The sequence below is a fragment of the Nicotiana sylvestris genome, chromosome 2 (genome assembly GCF_000393655.2).
Source record: "Nicotiana sylvestris chromosome 2, ASM39365v2, whole genome shotgun sequence".
NCBI classification, from domain to species: Eukaryota; Viridiplantae; Streptophyta; class Magnoliopsida; order Solanales; family Solanaceae; genus Nicotiana; species Nicotiana sylvestris.
The window spans coordinates 48,619,427-48,638,353 of record NC_091058.1 but is presented as its reverse complement, the minus strand read 5'-3'; the positions used below and the strand labels follow the sequence as shown (position 1 = coordinate 48,638,353).

The 18,927-nt window shown below is 34.2% G+C and overlaps 3 protein-coding genes across 3 annotated transcripts; 1 reads left to right on the top strand and 2 right to left on the bottom strand.

The window, feature by feature from the left end:
- Positions 1 to 3,851: 3,851 nt before the first annotated feature.
- On the bottom strand, positions 3,852 to 7,057 carry LOC104236212 (pentatricopeptide repeat-containing protein At5g46460, mitochondrial). Its single transcript, XM_009790090.2, has 2 exons — positions 4,263 to 7,057; positions 3,852 to 4,142 (listed from the first exon to the last, which is right to left on the bottom strand). The coding sequence occupies exon 1, from the start codon at positions 6,849 to 6,851 to the stop codon at positions 4,746 to 4,748; it is 2,106 nt and encodes a 701-aa protein (XP_009788392.1). The 5' UTR covers positions 6,852 to 7,057; the 3' UTR covers positions 3,852 to 4,142; positions 4,263 to 4,745.
- Positions 7,058 to 8,001: 944 nt separating this feature from the next.
- Positions 8,002 to 9,380, top strand: LOC104236211 (membrane protein PM19L). Its single transcript, XM_009790089.2, has 4 exons — positions 8,002 to 8,248; positions 8,578 to 8,797; positions 8,910 to 8,955; positions 9,074 to 9,380. Exons 1-4 carry the CDS (start codon positions 8,122 to 8,124, stop codon positions 9,158 to 9,160), a joined length of 480 nt encoding a protein of 159 aa, XP_009788391.1. The 5' UTR covers positions 8,002 to 8,121; the 3' UTR covers positions 9,161 to 9,380.
- Positions 9,381 to 9,861: 481 nt separating this feature from the next.
- LOC104236209 (uncharacterized) lies at positions 9,862 to 14,278 on the bottom strand. The gene is made up of 4 exons (XM_009790088.2): positions 13,912 to 14,278; positions 12,493 to 13,439; positions 12,317 to 12,415; positions 9,862 to 10,210 (listed from the first exon to the last, which is right to left on the bottom strand). Exons 1-3 carry the CDS (start codon positions 14,012 to 14,014, stop codon positions 12,323 to 12,325), a joined length of 1,143 nt encoding a protein of 380 aa, XP_009788390.1. The 5' UTR covers positions 14,015 to 14,278; the 3' UTR covers positions 9,862 to 10,210; positions 12,317 to 12,322.
- Between the last annotated feature and the right edge of the window lie 4,649 nt (positions 14,279 to 18,927).

Here is an 18,927-nt window from a genome sequence, read left to right as displayed (position 1 = left end):
ATGCTCTAGATGAACTGAAAGAGATCTCTTTTGAAGCTGATTGTGATATTTTTTGAAGAATTATTTACACTTGGAATTCGAAATACTACATTTTTCACTTATTGTGATCTTCTTCGGGCTCTTATTGCCCTTTTCTTTGGTCACCGGATGGAAGAGATTCATTGTTCACTGGACATTCAAGGGATAATACATAATTACCCCTTGAAAGATTGAAAAATATGACCCCCTTATATTTGTTAGAAGTGTGATAAATAGCACCTTCTGTTACTAGCACTTTCAAATCTCAACTAAAACAGTGAATGTCAAGCGCCAATTATAATTTGACACATGTATTGCCTTTTTAAAACTATATAATTTCCTTTTTATTGCTATTTATTTATTTATTTATTTATTTTATCTTTTCTTTTTCTCTTTTCTTTTTATTATTCTTCTCATCACACCTCCTTCTCCAATTGTTAATTCCTTTCCAGTTTCTTTTTTCACTTTTACATTTCTTTCTTTCTTTTTTTTTCTTCTTCTTCTTCTTCTTCTTCTTCTTTTTTCACTTTCAGTTTTCTTCCATTTCAACACTTTTGTTTCACATTCTTAAAATTTTAGCACGTAGGAGTTGGAAATAATACGTTTTGATCATTTTACGCATAAAATCGACCAGCCCAAAGTTGTCAATTTGTGGACGACTCTGTGTTCCGAATATAAAAACCCAATTTGCACGCTCGAGAAGATGAGTCACTGGAGAAAAGTTTTGCGGCCAAATTCTTTATAATTTTCGATGAAACGTATGAAAAGAATTTGACATGGTAAGATTTAAATGAAAAAAGAAGAAGCTGAAAGCGGTATTCTCCAAATTCAAAGCTTGAAAGCTTCGGCTACGCAACATGCGGAAATAGAAGATCCCAATCGATTGAAGAATGGTGTGGAGATGGTGAAATGGGTATAGAGTTATGGGGGGGGGGGGGGGGGACAAAAAAGAGAGAAAAAGAAAGAAAAGGAAAAAAAATGATATTGTGGGTTCAAATATGATGGATTACAATTAAAAGTTAATTGATGTTGAAGGTTTGGCTATGGGGAAATTGAGGTGAGGCGCTAATAGAAGAAAGAAGAACATCAAAAAAGGAGAAGAAAACAAAAAAGAAAAAGAAAAGAAGGAGAGAATAAAAGAATAAAAAAAAGAAGAAAGAGAAAAATGACAAAATGAAAAATATAATGATATTTTGGCGCTTTCACGCGCAGTCATTCCAGAAATGTGCCACATCACGGTTACAGCATTCCTTTCTATTGCGCCTAAAATCTCTATTTCCCCTATATTTCACGTGTTTCTATTTATGATTCTTACGAAGGTACATTACAATAAATCTTCTTTTCTGCAGCATTGCTTCTATGATCTTAGAAGCACTGGCCGCCGTGGCCCAGCTAAAAAGGTGGTATTAGTTATAGTTTGAACAAAGTCACGGGGCATAGGACCCTCGCAAAATATAAGGGTGCATTCGGTAAAAGGAGAATCCTAGGTGGGTAATTACGTATTATCCCGACATTCAATATGGAGAACTCGGAAGGTGCGGTCATGGATAAATACTTGAGATTGATGGGAAACTGTCACGTCCCAAACTACCCCCTAGACGTGACTGTCATCCAGCTAACACCACCTGCCAGACGAACCTCTTTCTCTAACGTTTAACCATTTACAAAACCACTGAGAGACAAAAAAAAATGCAGGCCTAATAGTATTATTAATAATAAATAGGAAATGATCATCCCAATACCTTAGTCAATTGATAGGAAAACCAACAATCACTCAAATAATAAAACTCTAGCCCAAATCCCACACTAAGACCATGGAGCATCTAACAGAGTAATATGATTTTTTTATTGACGGGTATGCAAACCCCAAAGGAAAAGGAAATAACTAACACGAACTAGGTAAGTCAGAATCGAAAGCCTCCACGAACAATGCGGTGGCTCACCTCAGCAATAGGATCCACTCGAACAAACTCGTCAGCCACTAGCTCTATCTCCCGCAACGGTATCTGCATAAAGATGCAGGTAAGGAGTGAGTTATACGTAAATATAACCTAGTAAGATCCTCGACCCGCCACTTTAAATACCTCTGGAACAAATGTTAAAAAATACAACAACACGAATGATATAGCAAATATGATAATTATACAATAACTCAATATATGTGTATCAACAGAGTTATTAAGAATTAACCAACAAGAATATCCACTAAGGACTTATCATTATTGCAGTGAAAGAAATTTACCAACAAGCCTACGAGTCCACAACGACACCACAATGCCTCAAATATGTAACAGAGCATACACAATGCTCGGGTGATGTACAAAGGCATACACAATGCCCCAACATCATGGCGCACAACCGTATCACACTCAACATCATGGCGCGCAGCCGTATCACACTCAACATCATGGCGCACAACCGTATCAAACTCAACATCATGGCGCACACAACCGTATCAAACTCAATATCATGGCGCACAGCCAAATCAAACTATAAGACTCAACCTCATGGCGCACAACCGTATCACACTATCAAACAACTTATAAAATAATATTTTTTTTTCATAAAATAATATATTTGCGGCTAGTCTAAGACCACCGACTCCGCCAAGCGCACGCTTGTCCCAACACATGGACCAGGCAGAGAAAATACTCTTTCAAAACGGGTTTTAGAAAAGCAAGTATCAAAGCTTAAAGTTTCACTTAGCTCACCAACGGGAAGTTCTCCAACCTTGCAACGCCTAGAACACCAACCAAACGGCCTCCAACGGCCTCAATCTATCCAAAACATTGAATAACACGTCCTAATTAATCTAGGTGAATAATTTCCAAAATCTTAGGACGAATCAAAATCAAAGTCAACCCTCAGTCCAATTAATTAAAAGAATTTGTATACAATTAAGTGTCTAAGAAAGCACTTTCACTGTGCACAAATTGCTGAACAGTGGCTCTCAAAAGTCATCACGTTAGCTATACCATAGATATCCTCAACCTTATCATTACAGTAAGGATATTTTATTGATAATTACTTCCTAGTTAAGAGTAATAACACCGAACTTCATATATTTTTCTGTAACAGTGTCTTCCAAATTTAATATCCTATGTTTAATTGTACTAATAACTCATAATTGCCTAGTTATTTTACCTCACAATCATTACCTGATAATTGTAACATAAATAACAATCATGACTCCAATGTCACATACTAGTCACGTCCATCCACTGGAAAGTTAAAACTATGCACTTTAAATTTTTTCCAATTTCCAAACATTTTAATCATTACCGTCTAATTGTTATATAACGATTGTCTTCTAATTAAGGAAGAAGTAACAAGTCTGCAACGTTACTAATTTTTCCTTAACAATATTTCAATTTCAATTCTTAGTTTATTATTACTTGCAATCATGATATCCTGATTGATTTTCTATCCAAATTCTTAAGCACATCATTGCTATAATGTTTGTCCCTCTATCAATCTACCACTGTATGAAAGAATTAAGAATACACATACCTGGTATCTTTTCTACAACGGTACCAACCCAGTGAGGGGAAATAACCACACCGACACCGTAAGTGCTTTACCCTAATATTCTTTATTGAATGGATCAGCTGTAAAATATATACTCCAATCCCTAAATCCTAATTTTAGTTGTATAAGGTTCAGGTCCGCATTATTATTATTACTATTCCATCTCTATTATTTTCTAAAATTATAAATATTGCTCACTGGTATACCTAATTATAAATTAGATCCACCAACTATTTATATAGTATGTTATCTTATGTATAATAAATCTTCTTTACTAGCTTAATATTTGAACCAACAGGTACCAACGAAAGTTACTTCTTAAATCTCACGATTAATTAGTACATGACTATATTTCGGGTTATTACAGAAACCGGGAGCATTTCAAGCTTCAGCAGTAGCAGCATGAAAGACATGAAGACAACATCAGCTATGCAAATAACAGCTCCAAGTCCCTTGTTTCAATGCTAAGGGAGAGTATCCATGTGTAATAGCCATGCATGTATAATTCTAGTATCTTAAGGCTGAGGCAGGAAACGAACAGCTATCTTCTCCAAAGCTTGTAATTAAACCTCTCATGAGCGTACATAAAGTATTTCCTGTTCGCAAAGCAGGGACATTATTAGCATATTCTATATTTAACAACTAACTAGTTATCTCCCAAAAAAGAAACAAGATTTTTAAGACTAAAGCTCCAATGACAAGATGTATCTCTCTACCTGATCGCTGTTGGAAGATTTGTCGGTGGCATCCTACTATGCAAATAGGGCACCAGGTACCTCAAGCTTGGCATGATAGGGCACCAGGTACCTCAAGCTATATTTGTGTGCAGCAGCTGCCTTGACTTTAGGTACAACGGGTCAATCATAGGACAGTTTTTAGACATGGCTCCCAGATCAGCATCTAGACATTTGAAGCAGTGCATGCTAATGTCTGATCTCTATATTGGTAACGTTAGCCGAAAGAATGTTACCTATTGTGCATGCTAATTCTGATCTCTACTTTGGTAACGTTACCCTAAAGATCGTTACCTATTCTTGCTCCAAGGAAGGACCCTATATTGGTGTAGAGCATTTCCCTGAATGTTGGTGAGGGCCATCGAAACTCTTGCAGTTCCCTTAAATTTAAATGTATTCCTGCTTCTGGTGAACAGATTACAAGGCTCCACTAACCTTCTCACAATGATAATCAAAAGGATAATGCTACCAGTAATCTGAACAAGAACAGAAGCCATCCCTAAAGTGATGAAAGCGGCTAGAATCTCTTACAATGATTTCACGTTCAACAATTTTTGCTATGAGCTTGATGGCAGAATGGCAGTCCCCACAGACACGCAGGTTCTTCATTACTGTTATAGTACAACCATGTACAGTCGTAATTAATGCAAAGCAAATAGCAAGCCTCTCACTGTGATACGACAGCAGAACTTCCTTCTGTTCATCCTCTACGTCATGCAATGCATATCTCTGATCAGGGACATAACCATATTCTTTCAACTTTTCCGTCAACCGTTCCAGCTTTTCATATATCTTATCATTTAGAGGATGCAAAGTATCACCAGAAAGAAATGTATGCCGGATTCCCTTTTGATTAACCCAACTGCATCCCGGTTGTTTTATATTTCCTCTTCTTTTCATATTTCCTCTAATTCTGGCAACATCATTCCATCTACCAGAAAAAGCATAAATATTAGATAATAAAACATAAGCAGCGCTACAATTTGGGTCAAGATGAAAAACGTTTTCTGCAGCTCTTTCGGCCAGTTCTAAGTTTAAATGCTTCTTGCAACCACTAAGCAAAGCTAGCCATATTGACAAATTTGGTCCCATGGGCATACTTTTCACCAAATCCTCTGCCTCTTTTAACTTCCCACTTCTGCAAAGGATATCTACCATACAACTATAATGCTCAAGTGTCACTTCAACAGGTGAGATTTGGGAGATATACTGAAATAAGCGTCTTCCTTTCTCTAGCATGCCAGAATGGCTACAAGCAGCAAGTAGCCCAGTAAATGTGATATCATCCATATCAACCCTTGAACGTACCATCTGGGCAAACAATGTGAGTGCCCAATTTCCACATCCATGTTGTGCAAATCCAACAATGATCGAGTTCCATGAAACAATGTTCTTTTCAGGAATCTCCTTGAATACAATGAGTCCATCGTTTACATTTCCACATTTTGAATACAATACAACTAGCGAATTACCAACAAAGGCATCAGTGTTTAATCCGAGTTTGACTGCTACACCATGAATCTCTCTGCCAAGATCAATAGACTCCATTTCACAGGAGGAATTTAGGGCACTAGTGAAGGAAGACTGATTGGGAAGTAGACCAATTCTAATCATATCCCCGAACACTTTCAATGCTTCTTTGTGCTTACAATTCAAGCCATACCCTGTCAAAAGAGATGTCCATACAACAACGTTATTGTGCAACCTCTCACTGAATACCTTAGAAGAATCATCCACGTGCATGCAATTAGCATATAATGTTATTAGTGAAGCAGTGACATAAGTATCATACAGATAACCAACCTTTACAACACAGGCATGAATTTCACTACCTAGACCTAAATCCCTTACACTAGCACAAGCTGTGATAACGGAAGCAAAGGTACTAGAAGTGGGCTCAACGCCAAAATCTAGCATCTTCTTAAAAATCAATAGAGCGTCATCACTCCTCCCATGCTGATCAAGCCCGCTAATAACTGACGTCCAAGAAATCACATTCTTATAGGTCATCCGCTCAAACAATTTAACAGCATCCTCCACTCTTCCATTCTCAAAATACCCATAAATCATAGCATTCCAAGCAGCCATATCCCTTTCTGGCATCTCCCTAAACAAACTCTCAGCCTCTTCAACCTTTCCAAACTTCAAAAACCCATTTATCATCGTCGTGTAAGAAATGACATTTCTTTGAGTCATTTCCTTAAAAAGCTTCAATCCCATCTCCATATCCCCACAATTTACACACCCTTTGATCATCAAGTTCCACATAACCGTATCTTTTACAGGCATTTTATCAAACAGCTTCAGTGCCTCACTCAACCTTAGATTCTCAGCATACCCAGCTATCATTTTGGTGCATAAATAGATATTTGGAGATGGAATTCTTTCGAAAAGCTCTCTAGCTTCATCAATTCGTCGGTTCTTTAAGTGCTCAGATAGAATAGAATAGCAAGTGGGGCTAGCTACTCTGAAGAATCTTGCTAAACCAATTAGAGATCTTGATGGAACTGAGATGGTGTATGATTTGGGTGATTGAGATATAGCAACACGAAGAAGGACATGGTTAGGCATGAGAAGAAGCCTGCAGCGGGAAAAGTTCACTACATGTGGGTTCAACGGTATTTTAACGACTTCAACGATCGCCTAAGGGAAGATTTAAAAAAAAAAATTAGGCTAAATTACACTAAACACATCTATACCAAAATAACCCCTAAATTATAGTCCTAGGCAGTTTTGATCCTTTAAGTAGAGATATGAGGTAAGAATAAGGCGGTTCAGTTAAATATCCTCATGGAAAAGTTATATTATGCAAATAGAGAAAAAGTAATTTATTTTAGATATATATAAACTGTTGAATTCTCTTATATAAGAAAAAATTCTAGTATAGCAATAGAGGAGTTCAAAATTTAACCAAAATTTAAATCTAAAGATAAGAGTTTGTTAAATATTTGATGCAGATACAAGTTCTAACTTTTGACAAGCTTAAAGGACCAAAATTGTTTAAAAATATATTTAATGGACTATTTTAGACTCATTCCCAAATATAAGGGACTATTTGTGTCATTTTCTCATCAAATATGCACATCTAAAGTTAAATTAACAAAACAAATGGTAAAAATTATTTCCCACTAGTCCATTCCTTTGGCATCAGCAGTTTTCCTCTAGTTTGCAATGTTACAGGCACTTCCACTTTTTCTTGCTAGCTAAAACCATCTCTGGCAAAATTTTGTGACTACAAATTTCATACCCTGTTTAAGGAAATATGTCAAGGTTTTAGAAATTTTACATAGCTCATTTTGTGGTTCAAGCATAATTATATAAGATTTTTATGTTCTTTTTTGTTGAATATATGTAAACCAGTAGTCTACACTACAACAAGAACTACTCATGCATGCTAAAATGGTACATCCATTCTATACTTCTGATACAAGTTCTATTGGGATAGGAATATCACTTTAAGTTCTTCTCTGAAAGAACTAGATAACCAAATATGAAATCCTAAATCAAAGAAGGTTCATTTTTGAAATCAAAGAATGTACCACCTCAAAAGTAATACTTAAAAAAGTTAAGGTGAGAAAGAATCTTGGTTTTTGCTTCCTTGCCTTGATTATGAAGCATTGCCTTTACAACCCGACAAACCCCTTTACAACAAACAGCCTTAGAAGAAAAGAACCAAAACCTTCTGAGATTATAGCATTTATAAGACCCCCAAGTACTTACAGAAATCACATGCATTTGTACAAAATTATCTTCTTAGCCTAAAATTCTTACAAAGCCTTTATTTCTGATATCATTAAAAAGAGGTGTCAGCTCTTTATAATACCATTTTCAAGAACCAAGAATGGCTGGTGGGCAATTGAAACCTGTTGCTTCTTTGCTTTTGGTCCTTAATTTCTGCATGTATGCTGTTGTTTTAGGGATTGCTGGCTGGGCCATGAACTTTGCCATTGATCATGGTTTCATCATTGGTAAGCACCTTGTCAAAATTCATAGGTTCACTTAATTTGTTGTTCTTTTTAATGATGATGTCCGAGACAGCGCACCCGAACCTCGACTATTTCACAGGATGCATGTTGTACATACCTCTCACCAGCATAAGTTTCGAGTAACTTTATCCACCAAGATATAGACAGATGAAAAGGAATCACTTGACGTTTTTTTTTTGTCTCTGTTGGGATTCGACCTGATCCCCATAATTTTCACTCATTTCATTGACCATTAGGACATACACTAATTATGCATCTTTTTACTAAGTCTCTGGATTAAGACTGATCATGGTGTGTGTGACTTATTACAGGTGCAGATTTTGATCTTCCAGCACATTTCTCTCCAATTTACTTCCCAATGGGGAATTCTGCCACTGGATTCTTTGTTGTATTTGCTTTGATTGCAGGTGTGGTTGGAGTTGCATCTCTTCTCTCTGGGCTCAACCATATTCGCCAGTGGAACATCGACAGCTTACCAGCTGCTACTTCTGCTGCAGCTATTGCCTGGAGTCTTACACTCCTTGCCATGGGGTAAGTGCATAGTCTTTCACATTCTTGCTCACTAGCATAGTTTTCTTCTCAATGTTTGTGTTCTTTGTATTTACTGTTCTGAATGCCACTAATGAAATTGTCACCCATGCAGCTTTGCATGGAAAGAAGTTCAACTCAACTACAGGAATGCCAAATTGGTGAGGAACTCAATTGATTTCCTAACAGAACCTATAACTCTATACAAAGTCAATCTCTGCAAGTTAAGAAAAATAGTGTAATTAACTTCTTTCATGTTTTCTTTATATCAATTTGCAGAGAACAATGGAAGCATTCTTAATAATTCTATCGTTTACTCAATTGGTATACATCATGGCCATTCATGGTGCTTCAACAAGGAGATAAATAAACTTGGAGAAAATGAGTCATATCGCGTGGAATGTGTTGAACTGTTGATTGAGATTGCTGCTGCTTCTTTTTTCTGTTTTTGTAAGGGTTCTTTGTTTGTTTTGCCAATTTCTTTGTTTCATTTATTCTTGTGTACAAAGTTGGCCAGAGCATGGCTGTTTGTATCTAAAATACCTTTAGTATTGGAATTGTAAGAAGCAAATAAGTGATGCACAAATACTACTCTCCATTGGCTTTTTCCAGAAAATTTGACATTCCCAAGAAAAAGCAATATATATATTTACATATCTCCTGAATTATGAAGGCTCGACAAGGATTTACCTACTGCTATCAAAGTAATATTAGAAAGGATATCAAATCAGCTAGGACTTGCTCATACAACAACAAACTCAATGTAATCCCATAAATGGGATCTGGTACTTGCTCATATGCTAAAGTATTATAAACTACAAAACAGATGTCCAAACTGAACTTTAAAATCTGAACTAACAGATACCTTTCAAAGCATAGTTATTAGTGGCACCTAAACTCCATGGAATAACTCAAATCTAATCAAAAGCTTAGTATTCAGGACAGCGAACAACTGGCTAAGATATCCACAATCCGAATAACCAGTCTAACAGAAAATAACTGTCATTGATGTCAAACTTAGTGAATAAAAGTAAAAGGAGCGACTACTAATAACAAATCGGAGCCTATGTCCAAAAGCCAAGGAATTATATAAGTATATGCTGGTGAAAATTTGATGAACAAAATTCCAAGTGTCCTATGCAACAGGAAAACATAAAACGGCTCTTCCAACTATCCAGGAGCAGATACATCAAACCAATAGACCATACAAGAAATAAGCTACCATTGCAAAATAACAGGACAGCAACTAAGAGACGAGGAGTTCTAAGCTGCTTTCGAACTAAACTAGGACTACTGAACATGTAAGTTTCTATAACAAGACCATAGCGAAACATTGTTCAAGAACATGAAGGCAAGTCATTAACTTCTATAAATCCAAATGCTGCTACTCCATTCCATTCAATCAGCTTCATGCTTCTGCATTGTAAAAAAAAAGCATGTAATAAAAAAAACAAGATCAGGAATATCAATGCTAAACTAAGATATATATATATATATATATCAATTGCCAGATATATTAAAGGACGTAAACTCGATGGTACGTACATTTATCAGATCTTACAATAAGAGTGGAAAAAGACATGCACGCAAATAGAAACATAAAAAAAATTAAACTTATGTTAGGAGTCTAGTATGTTACAGCACTTTGAATGTCCAGGAAGCTTCCCAGAAAATACAAACGCAGGTACTCCACTTAACTGCCAAATCATTGACAACAGCCACATACACGCAAATCATTTCAGCATGAGATGTGGAGATGAAATTTCTTCTTGTATCTAAATCATATTCATTATCTTGCTCAAACAACAAAAGACTTTCACAAAGGATATCATTAGCACATGTGTATTTCTGAATCCAATTCTCATGATCTTCTAATTCATTTTCCATACAACTCTGCAGATTAATAGCTTTCTGTCTCCCCGCGCAAAAGGGAAACTGGATATCCTACTACTTCACATTATTTCCTTGTCTCAGCTAATAGTAGCAGTTCATAACTTTCTTCCACAGAGACGGTAGTTGATGCATAAAGGCCTCAATATATGCTGCTTTTTCCACTCATACATCTCTAGCTTCCCCATGACATCTAAACCCCTATTGAATTACAACAGGAGTATATGTTTGATCTTTTGCACCATGGCTACCCTTGTTCGTGAGCTTTATAACTATCACTATTTGCTAAACCAACTTCTAGAAGGTATTCCATCTCACAAACTATATGACTTCATAAGTCACCATAGTACTCCTTCAAGCAATCTCTTTGACAACACTTCATGTCAACCGTGAATTTCACCCCATTTGTGCCCAGATTTCAAACACTTGAACTAAGCAAGATGTGCAACGTCTAAGATTTCACTGAGAGAGACATTAGTCAACTGTTCTACTGAATCACAGGGTATCTTAACCTACTCCTATTCAGCGAAGCCCATAACAAATCAAACCCTACTATGATATACAACGACAACACCTTCTCAATGCCAAACTAGCTAGAATCAGCTATATGAATCATCACTATCCATTTTGCTCTGTGTCGAACCATTTCATTCCAATACATAATAACTTGGGGTTCTTTAACACTGGATATTCTCTAAAAAATTTAGCAAGTCATGTATGTCTGGTTGATCAACCCATGAAGAGAACATGACAATCTCCCACGACATGGCCTATTCTAGAACTGACATTCTAGAAGGATACATGACAAAATATAGTAGGAGATCCCAAATACCTTATTTGTTGATCAAAACTAGTAACCAGATTTAGTGTGAATATAGAAGTCACACCATTTGCAATCTAACATATCCTATGATAAAACAAATCAAACCCAAGAGTTCAACATTTAGTTCGAGTCCTATAAAGGGTATTTGTGACAGAGGAGAAAAGATTCAAGAATATTAATAAAACTGAAATAAAGGAACAACAACCAACACTCTTGAAGAAAGACCGAAAAAGATGTGTTTGCTGCACCAGAGCTTGAAGAAAACAATCCAAAATGACAACACAGCAGATCAACTTTGCCTTTCTGTTTAGCATGATATAATTTGGACGCAAATACTAATGGAAAATAGCTTTTATTTGATGGTCACTTAAAAGACAAGATTGCATAATAGGATACCATCAATGAGGTGGAATTCAAGTTGACATAATGTGTTTGGAGCAGTTGCAGAAAAGTTAAATCTTTGAGTTTAGGAAGTACAGAGGGTTGCACTTAATTTTTTAGAAAAAGTGATTGCAAAGTAACTGTGGATCAATCGCTGATCTGCACAGTCTCTTCTTTTTAATCATGCTTTCTTCTTGTAGTCAAATTCAGAATAGTCAATCAAAGCCACAAAGCAAAGAACCAATTTTCAGACCCAAAAAGCACTTAAAAACGGTATCAATAGCATAAAGGACATCAAATAAACCAAAAAGACCAAAAGATATACCCAATTAATGAAAGTTAAAACATGTTATTCTTATTGCAAATGTATGACGGGTAAATCATTAAGTGGTTGCAAAAAATAATTTTAAAAAAGGCTGACACCTCACCTTAATTTATCTATTTGATCCTGCAAACAACTCAAACAAGCCACAGCAGCCCTTCCAGGAAGTTGTTTGCACTGGTCGTGAAGGCAACGCCACCTTTAACTGTAAACAGAAATAAATAAAGGTTTTAGAGCACTTTCCACCAAATGATTCGTGCAACTAAGAGAAGTATAGATAACCTGATGGTCATGGAATTCATTAGCTGGAGATTCTTTCACATTATCTGCACAAACACCAACATCAATTGTAGGAGCGTTGTGGGGTGGCTCTACTTTGTCTTCATTTTCTATGTTCACAGAAGCCTTTATATCTGTATTTGCTACAGCATTACCAGTCGATATTGCACTAGCTTCACATGACGCTGCACTAGCTGCTTCATCTCTTTTCTCCAATCTTGTCTCCACCAGCACTTCTGAAACAGTGGCTTTGTCAACTACAACATCCAAATTTTCCATAACAGTATCTAAAGCTGTATCTTTCTCATCCACAACATACAGTTTCTCTGCCCCTTTTTCCTTCACCACCGGTTCAACAGTAGATCCGGTCACATTATCAGCATCTGACGCACTTGTTGTCACTTGAACTACGTCTTCTGATATCGCAGCCTTATCCAAGTCAGAAGCAGAAGTTGTTCCCTCAATGCTATCAGTAACTTGTGTATCATGCAAACAATCACTTTCTTTCACCAATTCAACAGCTGGAGCATTATCAACCACAATATTATTCTTATCACCAACAGCATATTTTTCAACTGAGCTGCCACTACTACTGCTGCTGCTGCTACTAGAACTCCTTCGCAACCCTTCTCTGTTGGACTCAATCATGGGTTCAACATACTCAACATTTATCTTCTGGCCGTCAAATTCGCCCTCAATCTTCAATTCCCTTTCAACCTGCACAACACCTCCGTCCTCATTTCCAACTATCTCCACTTCCTTGCCTTCATCTTTCACTCCATTGGATTTGTTCTCGTCAATTGACTGATCATGTGAAACATCCAATTGCTTCTCCCCATTTTCTACCTCCTCTTCAGTGAACTGGTTTTGGTGATTCTGGTGATCTTGTGAAGCAGGGGAACCACCCTCACTATCACTCTCTTTATCCTCATGTTTCAAATCCTCCTCTCCTGCCATAGATCCACCCATCGGGATTCAATACCAAATGAAAAAGAATGTCACAAGTTAACAATTCCCCATCAGCTTTTATTATTCACAAATCGAAATTAACAACTAAAAGGTAAGCAATAATGAAAGTAACATGGGTTGGTGGGTCATGAATGCTCCCACCAAAACACTTTATGAAACAAACAGACACACACTATACAATCATCATCTATATACACACAACAAGAAAACACCAATAACCAACTAGAATTCCACCAAGAAACATATGGATATGGATAAAATAAAGCAGACCCACAAAGCCAAATTGAGAGACAGATCACAAGCTATAAATTTGTTGAAGATTGAAAAAAAACCACATGGGTATGTCCAAGATTACTTAACAAATCATAAAAAATATTTCTTTTTAGAAAATCAAACAAACAAGAAAAACCAAAACATAGCACAAAGCCTAGTACTCATTAGAGTGTGAAGTACCAGCAAGAACAGAGCCAGTGGTGTTGTGGGAAGTAGGGGTCTCTTTTGATTGCAATTCCTTCTTTTTCTTGGCAGCTTTTCGCTTCTTAGCACCTGATGGCATGTTGTTGGTATAAGGCTAGTAGTAGAGTTGCAAAAGAAAAATGGGATCTTTGTTTCTCTCTGAAAATCTCCAAAATTGAGGAATCTTTTTTAAGAGCTCTCTTTCTCTTTTTGTTTTGTGGTTGTATTGGGGAAATGGGGGGATTTTGAAATGGTACTTTACCACTACTGGAGAAGACTGGCAGATTGTGGGAGATGGCGATTGGGTCCCCTCTGTTTCTTGGAAATCAAACGAAGCGTCACCTTTGTGTGAGGCTGTATTATATTTCTATTTTTTTCCTAGACAGATCAGCATTTTAATTTTATGACACAAATATTCAAGTTTTTCCTTTTTTCCCCCCATATTCTGAATCTCTTTTTGTCCTTTTTCGTCTGATTATTTGAAATGTTTACAAAATTGTTTTATTTATTTGAATTTTCTTTTTGTGTGTGTTACTAGAAATTTCGAGACTATCATTCTATTATTGTCCTATTTTTGCATATTATTAAATTGGCACTCTATAAGTGGATTTTCCGAAAATCCTATGACAAATTAGGAAAGTTACAATAAAAATTAAAATTCTTACTTTTTTCGAACATGATGAGGTATATGATTCGATAGATTGATAAACCTCATATTTACTACAACTATGTAATATATGTGATGCTAAATTTTTAATAGAAGATTAACTAGATTTTACTGTGACACGGTAAGGTTTCTTCATTTGTATTAAATTATTTGCATCAAATCCTTATATTCTTTTTTATTCTCAATTTGTTTTAACAACTCATTATTCAGTCACAACCTTATTATTTTATGCGTAGGGACATGCAAAGAAAGTTCAAAACTATGAGTGTAGCTTACTTTAGAGATAATACACAATCTCATTAAAATTACACTAAAGAAGACTTCTAGTCTAAATTTTAAATCTAACCATTTCCTTTTTTTAAGGATAAATATAACCAATTCCTTATTAATTGGCTTTATAAGCAAATCACATTATTGTTGCCTTATTGGATCTATTATTCTTTTTCTTTTTCTTTTTCAACTTGTATCAATTCTTATTCTCGCCTTTTTTTTTCTTTTTTCTTTTTTCTTTTTTTTGTAAGTAATGTTACTGCTCATTCTATATACATGAGAATATCTTTTTTAATATCCATTCTTTCAAAATTGGCGCCAATTATATCCGTGATTTGTATTTAAAATCAAGTGTTTTCAATTTGTTATGTACTAAAGTATGACCTATTTTTCTAAAAATCAGTCAATTTGGATAAGTTTGCATGAGCACATGTCCTCTCACCCATCAAGACAATTTCTTAATTCCCCTTTTTTAGTTATCATCGAAAAAAGGTTTTAAAAAATATTGTCTATAATTCTATTTTCTTTGTGACGACGACTACTTATTAATAACACTGAAATTTAAGGGGCGAATTTGGTTAGACTTTAGAAAATTTTCCTTTTTCTTTTTACTGTTATACATGGTGTCGTACTTTTTATAAATGACATATATGACAAAAATTGGATCCAATCATACGCTTTTCAGTTCCAACATGCCTGCCATGTGATCTACCCAAAGTTGTTGATTTTTTTTTTTTATGGATTAATTAGTTTTATAATTCAAAAGTTTCCCGTCTTATAACCAAATTGTGATTTGTGACACCATGTGAATTTGCCTTAACTTGTCAATGTAAAAGTATTATTAACACAAATATCGATCAAAACTTACAGTTATAAAAAAAAAAACGACATGATTGTGGTATTAATATTTTTTATTCGATCCAAAGCAAAAACGAAAAGAAGACTTTTTAATAGTCTAAAAAACGAAAATATTTAATTAGAAATAGAAGGAAAACAAAGAAGAACTAAAAAAAAAGAAGGGAAGTATTCGTCATCTCTCAAGGGATAACGTGGCCCCTTCAAGAATATTAAGATGACATTTGGATGAAATAATAAAAAGGAAGACATGGTGACAATTAAGTGAAAATGATTCTTTGTGATTCCAAAAAACAAAAAGAAGAAGAGATTGCTAGAAAGAAAATCAAGAGGCAAAAATCAAGAGAATTGATGAGACTTTGGTGTTGGCAAAAAGAGATAAATGTAGAGACAAATGAATGGTGGCCAATTTGACAACTCATTTTGTGGGTTCTCATTAGGTTAACACTTATTACACTTTCGTTTTCATTTAATATACTATAGTTAACAGAGTCTATTACTCAAATGATCACTCAATTATCCAAAATTATCCACTAAAGTCATTTTTCTTTCGTTTGTAATAACAAAGTCACTTAACTAGGCTTATCTCAGAAGATCACTCAACTAGAATTCTCAAATTTTTAATTGTCAAATACTTATTTTGCCCTCTAAATTATTAATTTTTGTATTTTTTTTACTTTTAAATTATATGAATTTTTTTCTTTTTAATTTAAATTATGGACTTTCCTATAGAATAAATAAATTTTATTTATAAAATAGAAAATAAAATAGTATCTAAGCATATGTAATGTTGGAATAATAACATATCGAGCATAGTAAATAATTTAATTAGAACAAGTTGTTCGTAATAACAATTTTGATGTTAACAACAAAAATTTATTTACACAGTTGAGAATGAAAGAAATAAAAGTTTTTAAAATATACATTCTATGTATGTAATATAAAAATAATAAATTGAAAAATAAAAATATTTTTATAATATTCATTATATATTCTTGAAATTTATGCTCAATTATTTTATTATTGTGATATTATATATGCTATAATATTAATTTTTGATTGTTTAAATAAAATTTATTTTCTCTATAGCTAAGTTCATATATAAAGTAGATTAAAAAGAGAGAAAAATTATAATATTACAAAAGTTAAAAAAAGAAAAAGAAGACAAAAGTTGATAGTTTAGAGGGCATAATAGGTATTTGACAATTAAAAATTTAAGAAATCTAATTGAGTGACCATTTGAGTAATGGGTTCATAATTGTTGTATGTCAATATCTATCTGGATTCATCTACGAGCATACTAAAAAGTTTTCACGTGAAATGGAATCCTTAAGAGTTAATTTTTTTTTTTGTTAGCATAGCACAGAAACATGTCTAACTGTATATACGCCAGGGAGTTTAAATCTTTTTTACACAGTTAATATAATTAATTTTGTAATTATAGATAAATTGTTATTAACTAATACTTGTTATTATGGATTACATTTAATTGTTTTATAAGTTTAATGATTATATAAATATATTTTATACAAAAGATGCACAAAACTTAAATCTATCCTTGGTACACTATCGTATGTCTCCACTGAAACACCAAAGGTTGACTCTCTCTATCTAATACTGGAATGCAAACATGACAATTGTAATAGGTGTCTAGATCTAATTGCTATACATTTCAAACATAAAATAAGTGTCGGTAAAACACGAACCACAATCTAAATCCTTTGAATCAAATCAAATTTTGATTCAAATCAAATTTTGATTCAAACTTCAACCTAGTAAAATTCAAAACAACTTTTAGTTAGTTAGTGGCGGAGTCAGAAAATTTAATAAAAATATTCAAATTTACTAGTGGGCTATGCAAAAATATTCAAATGCTATTTTTTGATCAATAATAAATAGTAATATTTTATTTTATACACAATATAATTTTTCGACAAACAATATTCAATAAACAACCCTTAAACTACACATAACTTGTGCTCACACCCCTTATCTGTTCTTGTTTTTTAGTGCACTAGGCAAAAATCTTACTTTTCACAAAGAGCACAATGACCAAAATACAAAATTCAATACAACCTAACCCCCGTTAGTTTCCTTTTCTCTTTTTTCGATAAATTTGACAAATTTGGCTTTCCATGAAGACCATAATGAGACTAGACTAGTTACTCCAAGTTTGCTGAGTGCATGTGGTGGTTTTAGGGAGGGTGAGAATAAGGTGGACCTAGAGGCAGATTTTGAATTTAATTTTATGGGTTCTGTAACAATCTTGAATAAATTTCAATAGTAACTAATTTTATATTCAAATATTATAAATATTTAGTGAATATTTTAAATATATTTATACTGTTTAAATAAAAATTACTGGACTCACGTAAACCCGTAGATCACAAGGTGAATCAGTGCCTTGATAGAGACACTGATTAGAAATAAGGAAATTCAATAAAATAAATGTCAAACTGTTAGTTGAATGCATGACCTGGAATCCCTTCTGTTATTATGCATGAAAATTTTATAGTGCTAATCAATTCAAAATAAATACATAATAAATTACTAACTTTTTAAATTACATACATTCAGAATAATTTGAATATTCTGATCAATTGATCATCGTTGGATCAATGTGAAGTCGCTAAAAAAAGTGAGGGGTTAGGTGGGTTATGTGGTAATGGAAGAGTCCCTATCGGAGTGCGTAGGTAAATGACTAAACAGAAATGGTGAACATTTCACAAAAAGGTAGCATTAATACCAATAATTATTCTGCATGTCAATGGTACAGGTGGATAAAAGATGTGGGCAACAGAAGTTCGAATTAAATAAGCAAGTTAGGACTTCGGCATATGACATTGATTACTTTCTTTATTATATTTGACCAAAAAACAAATAGAGTGATTCAACAACCTCAATTTATCTCTCCAAAAGAAAAGACCCCATTCTCTCTCCCATATTTAAATTTGAAGTGTTTATTGTTTTTGATGGATTCGCATCCAAGAAAAAGTACCAATATAGCGTCTGACGCCAAACAAAATGAAAGTACTTGTTTAACCTTTTTTTCAAAAAAAAAAAAACTACTATAGTCAAAACTCTCTACAATAAATTTATTTGTTCTCAATATTTTTAGATGTTATAGCAAAGTGCTGTTATAGAGAATATATATTATAACATAATATAAACATTGATTCCAAGAAAGCTTGACTTTTATAGAAAGTAGTTTCATGTTTGCC

What these genes read in the sequence shown, in the direction of transcription:
- LOC104236212 (XM_009790090.2), bottom strand. Translation starts at nt 6,851, where the DNA reads ATGCCTAACCATGTCCTTCTTCGTGTTGCTATATCTCAATCACCCAAA.
- LOC104236211 (XM_009790089.2), top strand. Translation starts at nt 8,122, where the DNA reads ATGGCTGGTGGGCAATTGAAACCTGTTGCTTCTTTGCTTTTGGTCCTT. An exon ending in TGATCATGGTTTCATCATTG is followed by an intron (nt 8,249 to 8,577) that starts GTAAGCACCTTG and finishes GACTTATTACAG; the next exon opens with GTGCAGATTTTGATCTTCCA. An exon ending in CTTACACTCCTTGCCATGGG is followed by an intron (nt 8,798 to 8,909) that starts GTAAGTGCATAG and finishes TCACCCATGCAG; the next exon opens with CTTTGCATGGAAAGAAGTTC.
- LOC104236209 (XM_009790088.2), bottom strand. Translation starts at nt 14,014, where the DNA reads ATGCCATCAGGTGCTAAGAAGCGAAAAGCTGCCAAGAAAAAGAAGGAA. An exon ending in CACTGGCTCTGTTCTTGCTG is followed by an intron (nt 13,440 to 13,911) that starts GTACTTCACACT and finishes GATCTATGGCAG; the next exon opens with GAGAGGAGGATTTGAAACAT. An exon ending in ATGAATTCCATGACCATCAG is followed by an intron (nt 12,416 to 12,492) that starts GTTATCTATACT and finishes TTCTGTTTACAG; the next exon opens with TTAAAGGTGGCGTTGCCTTC.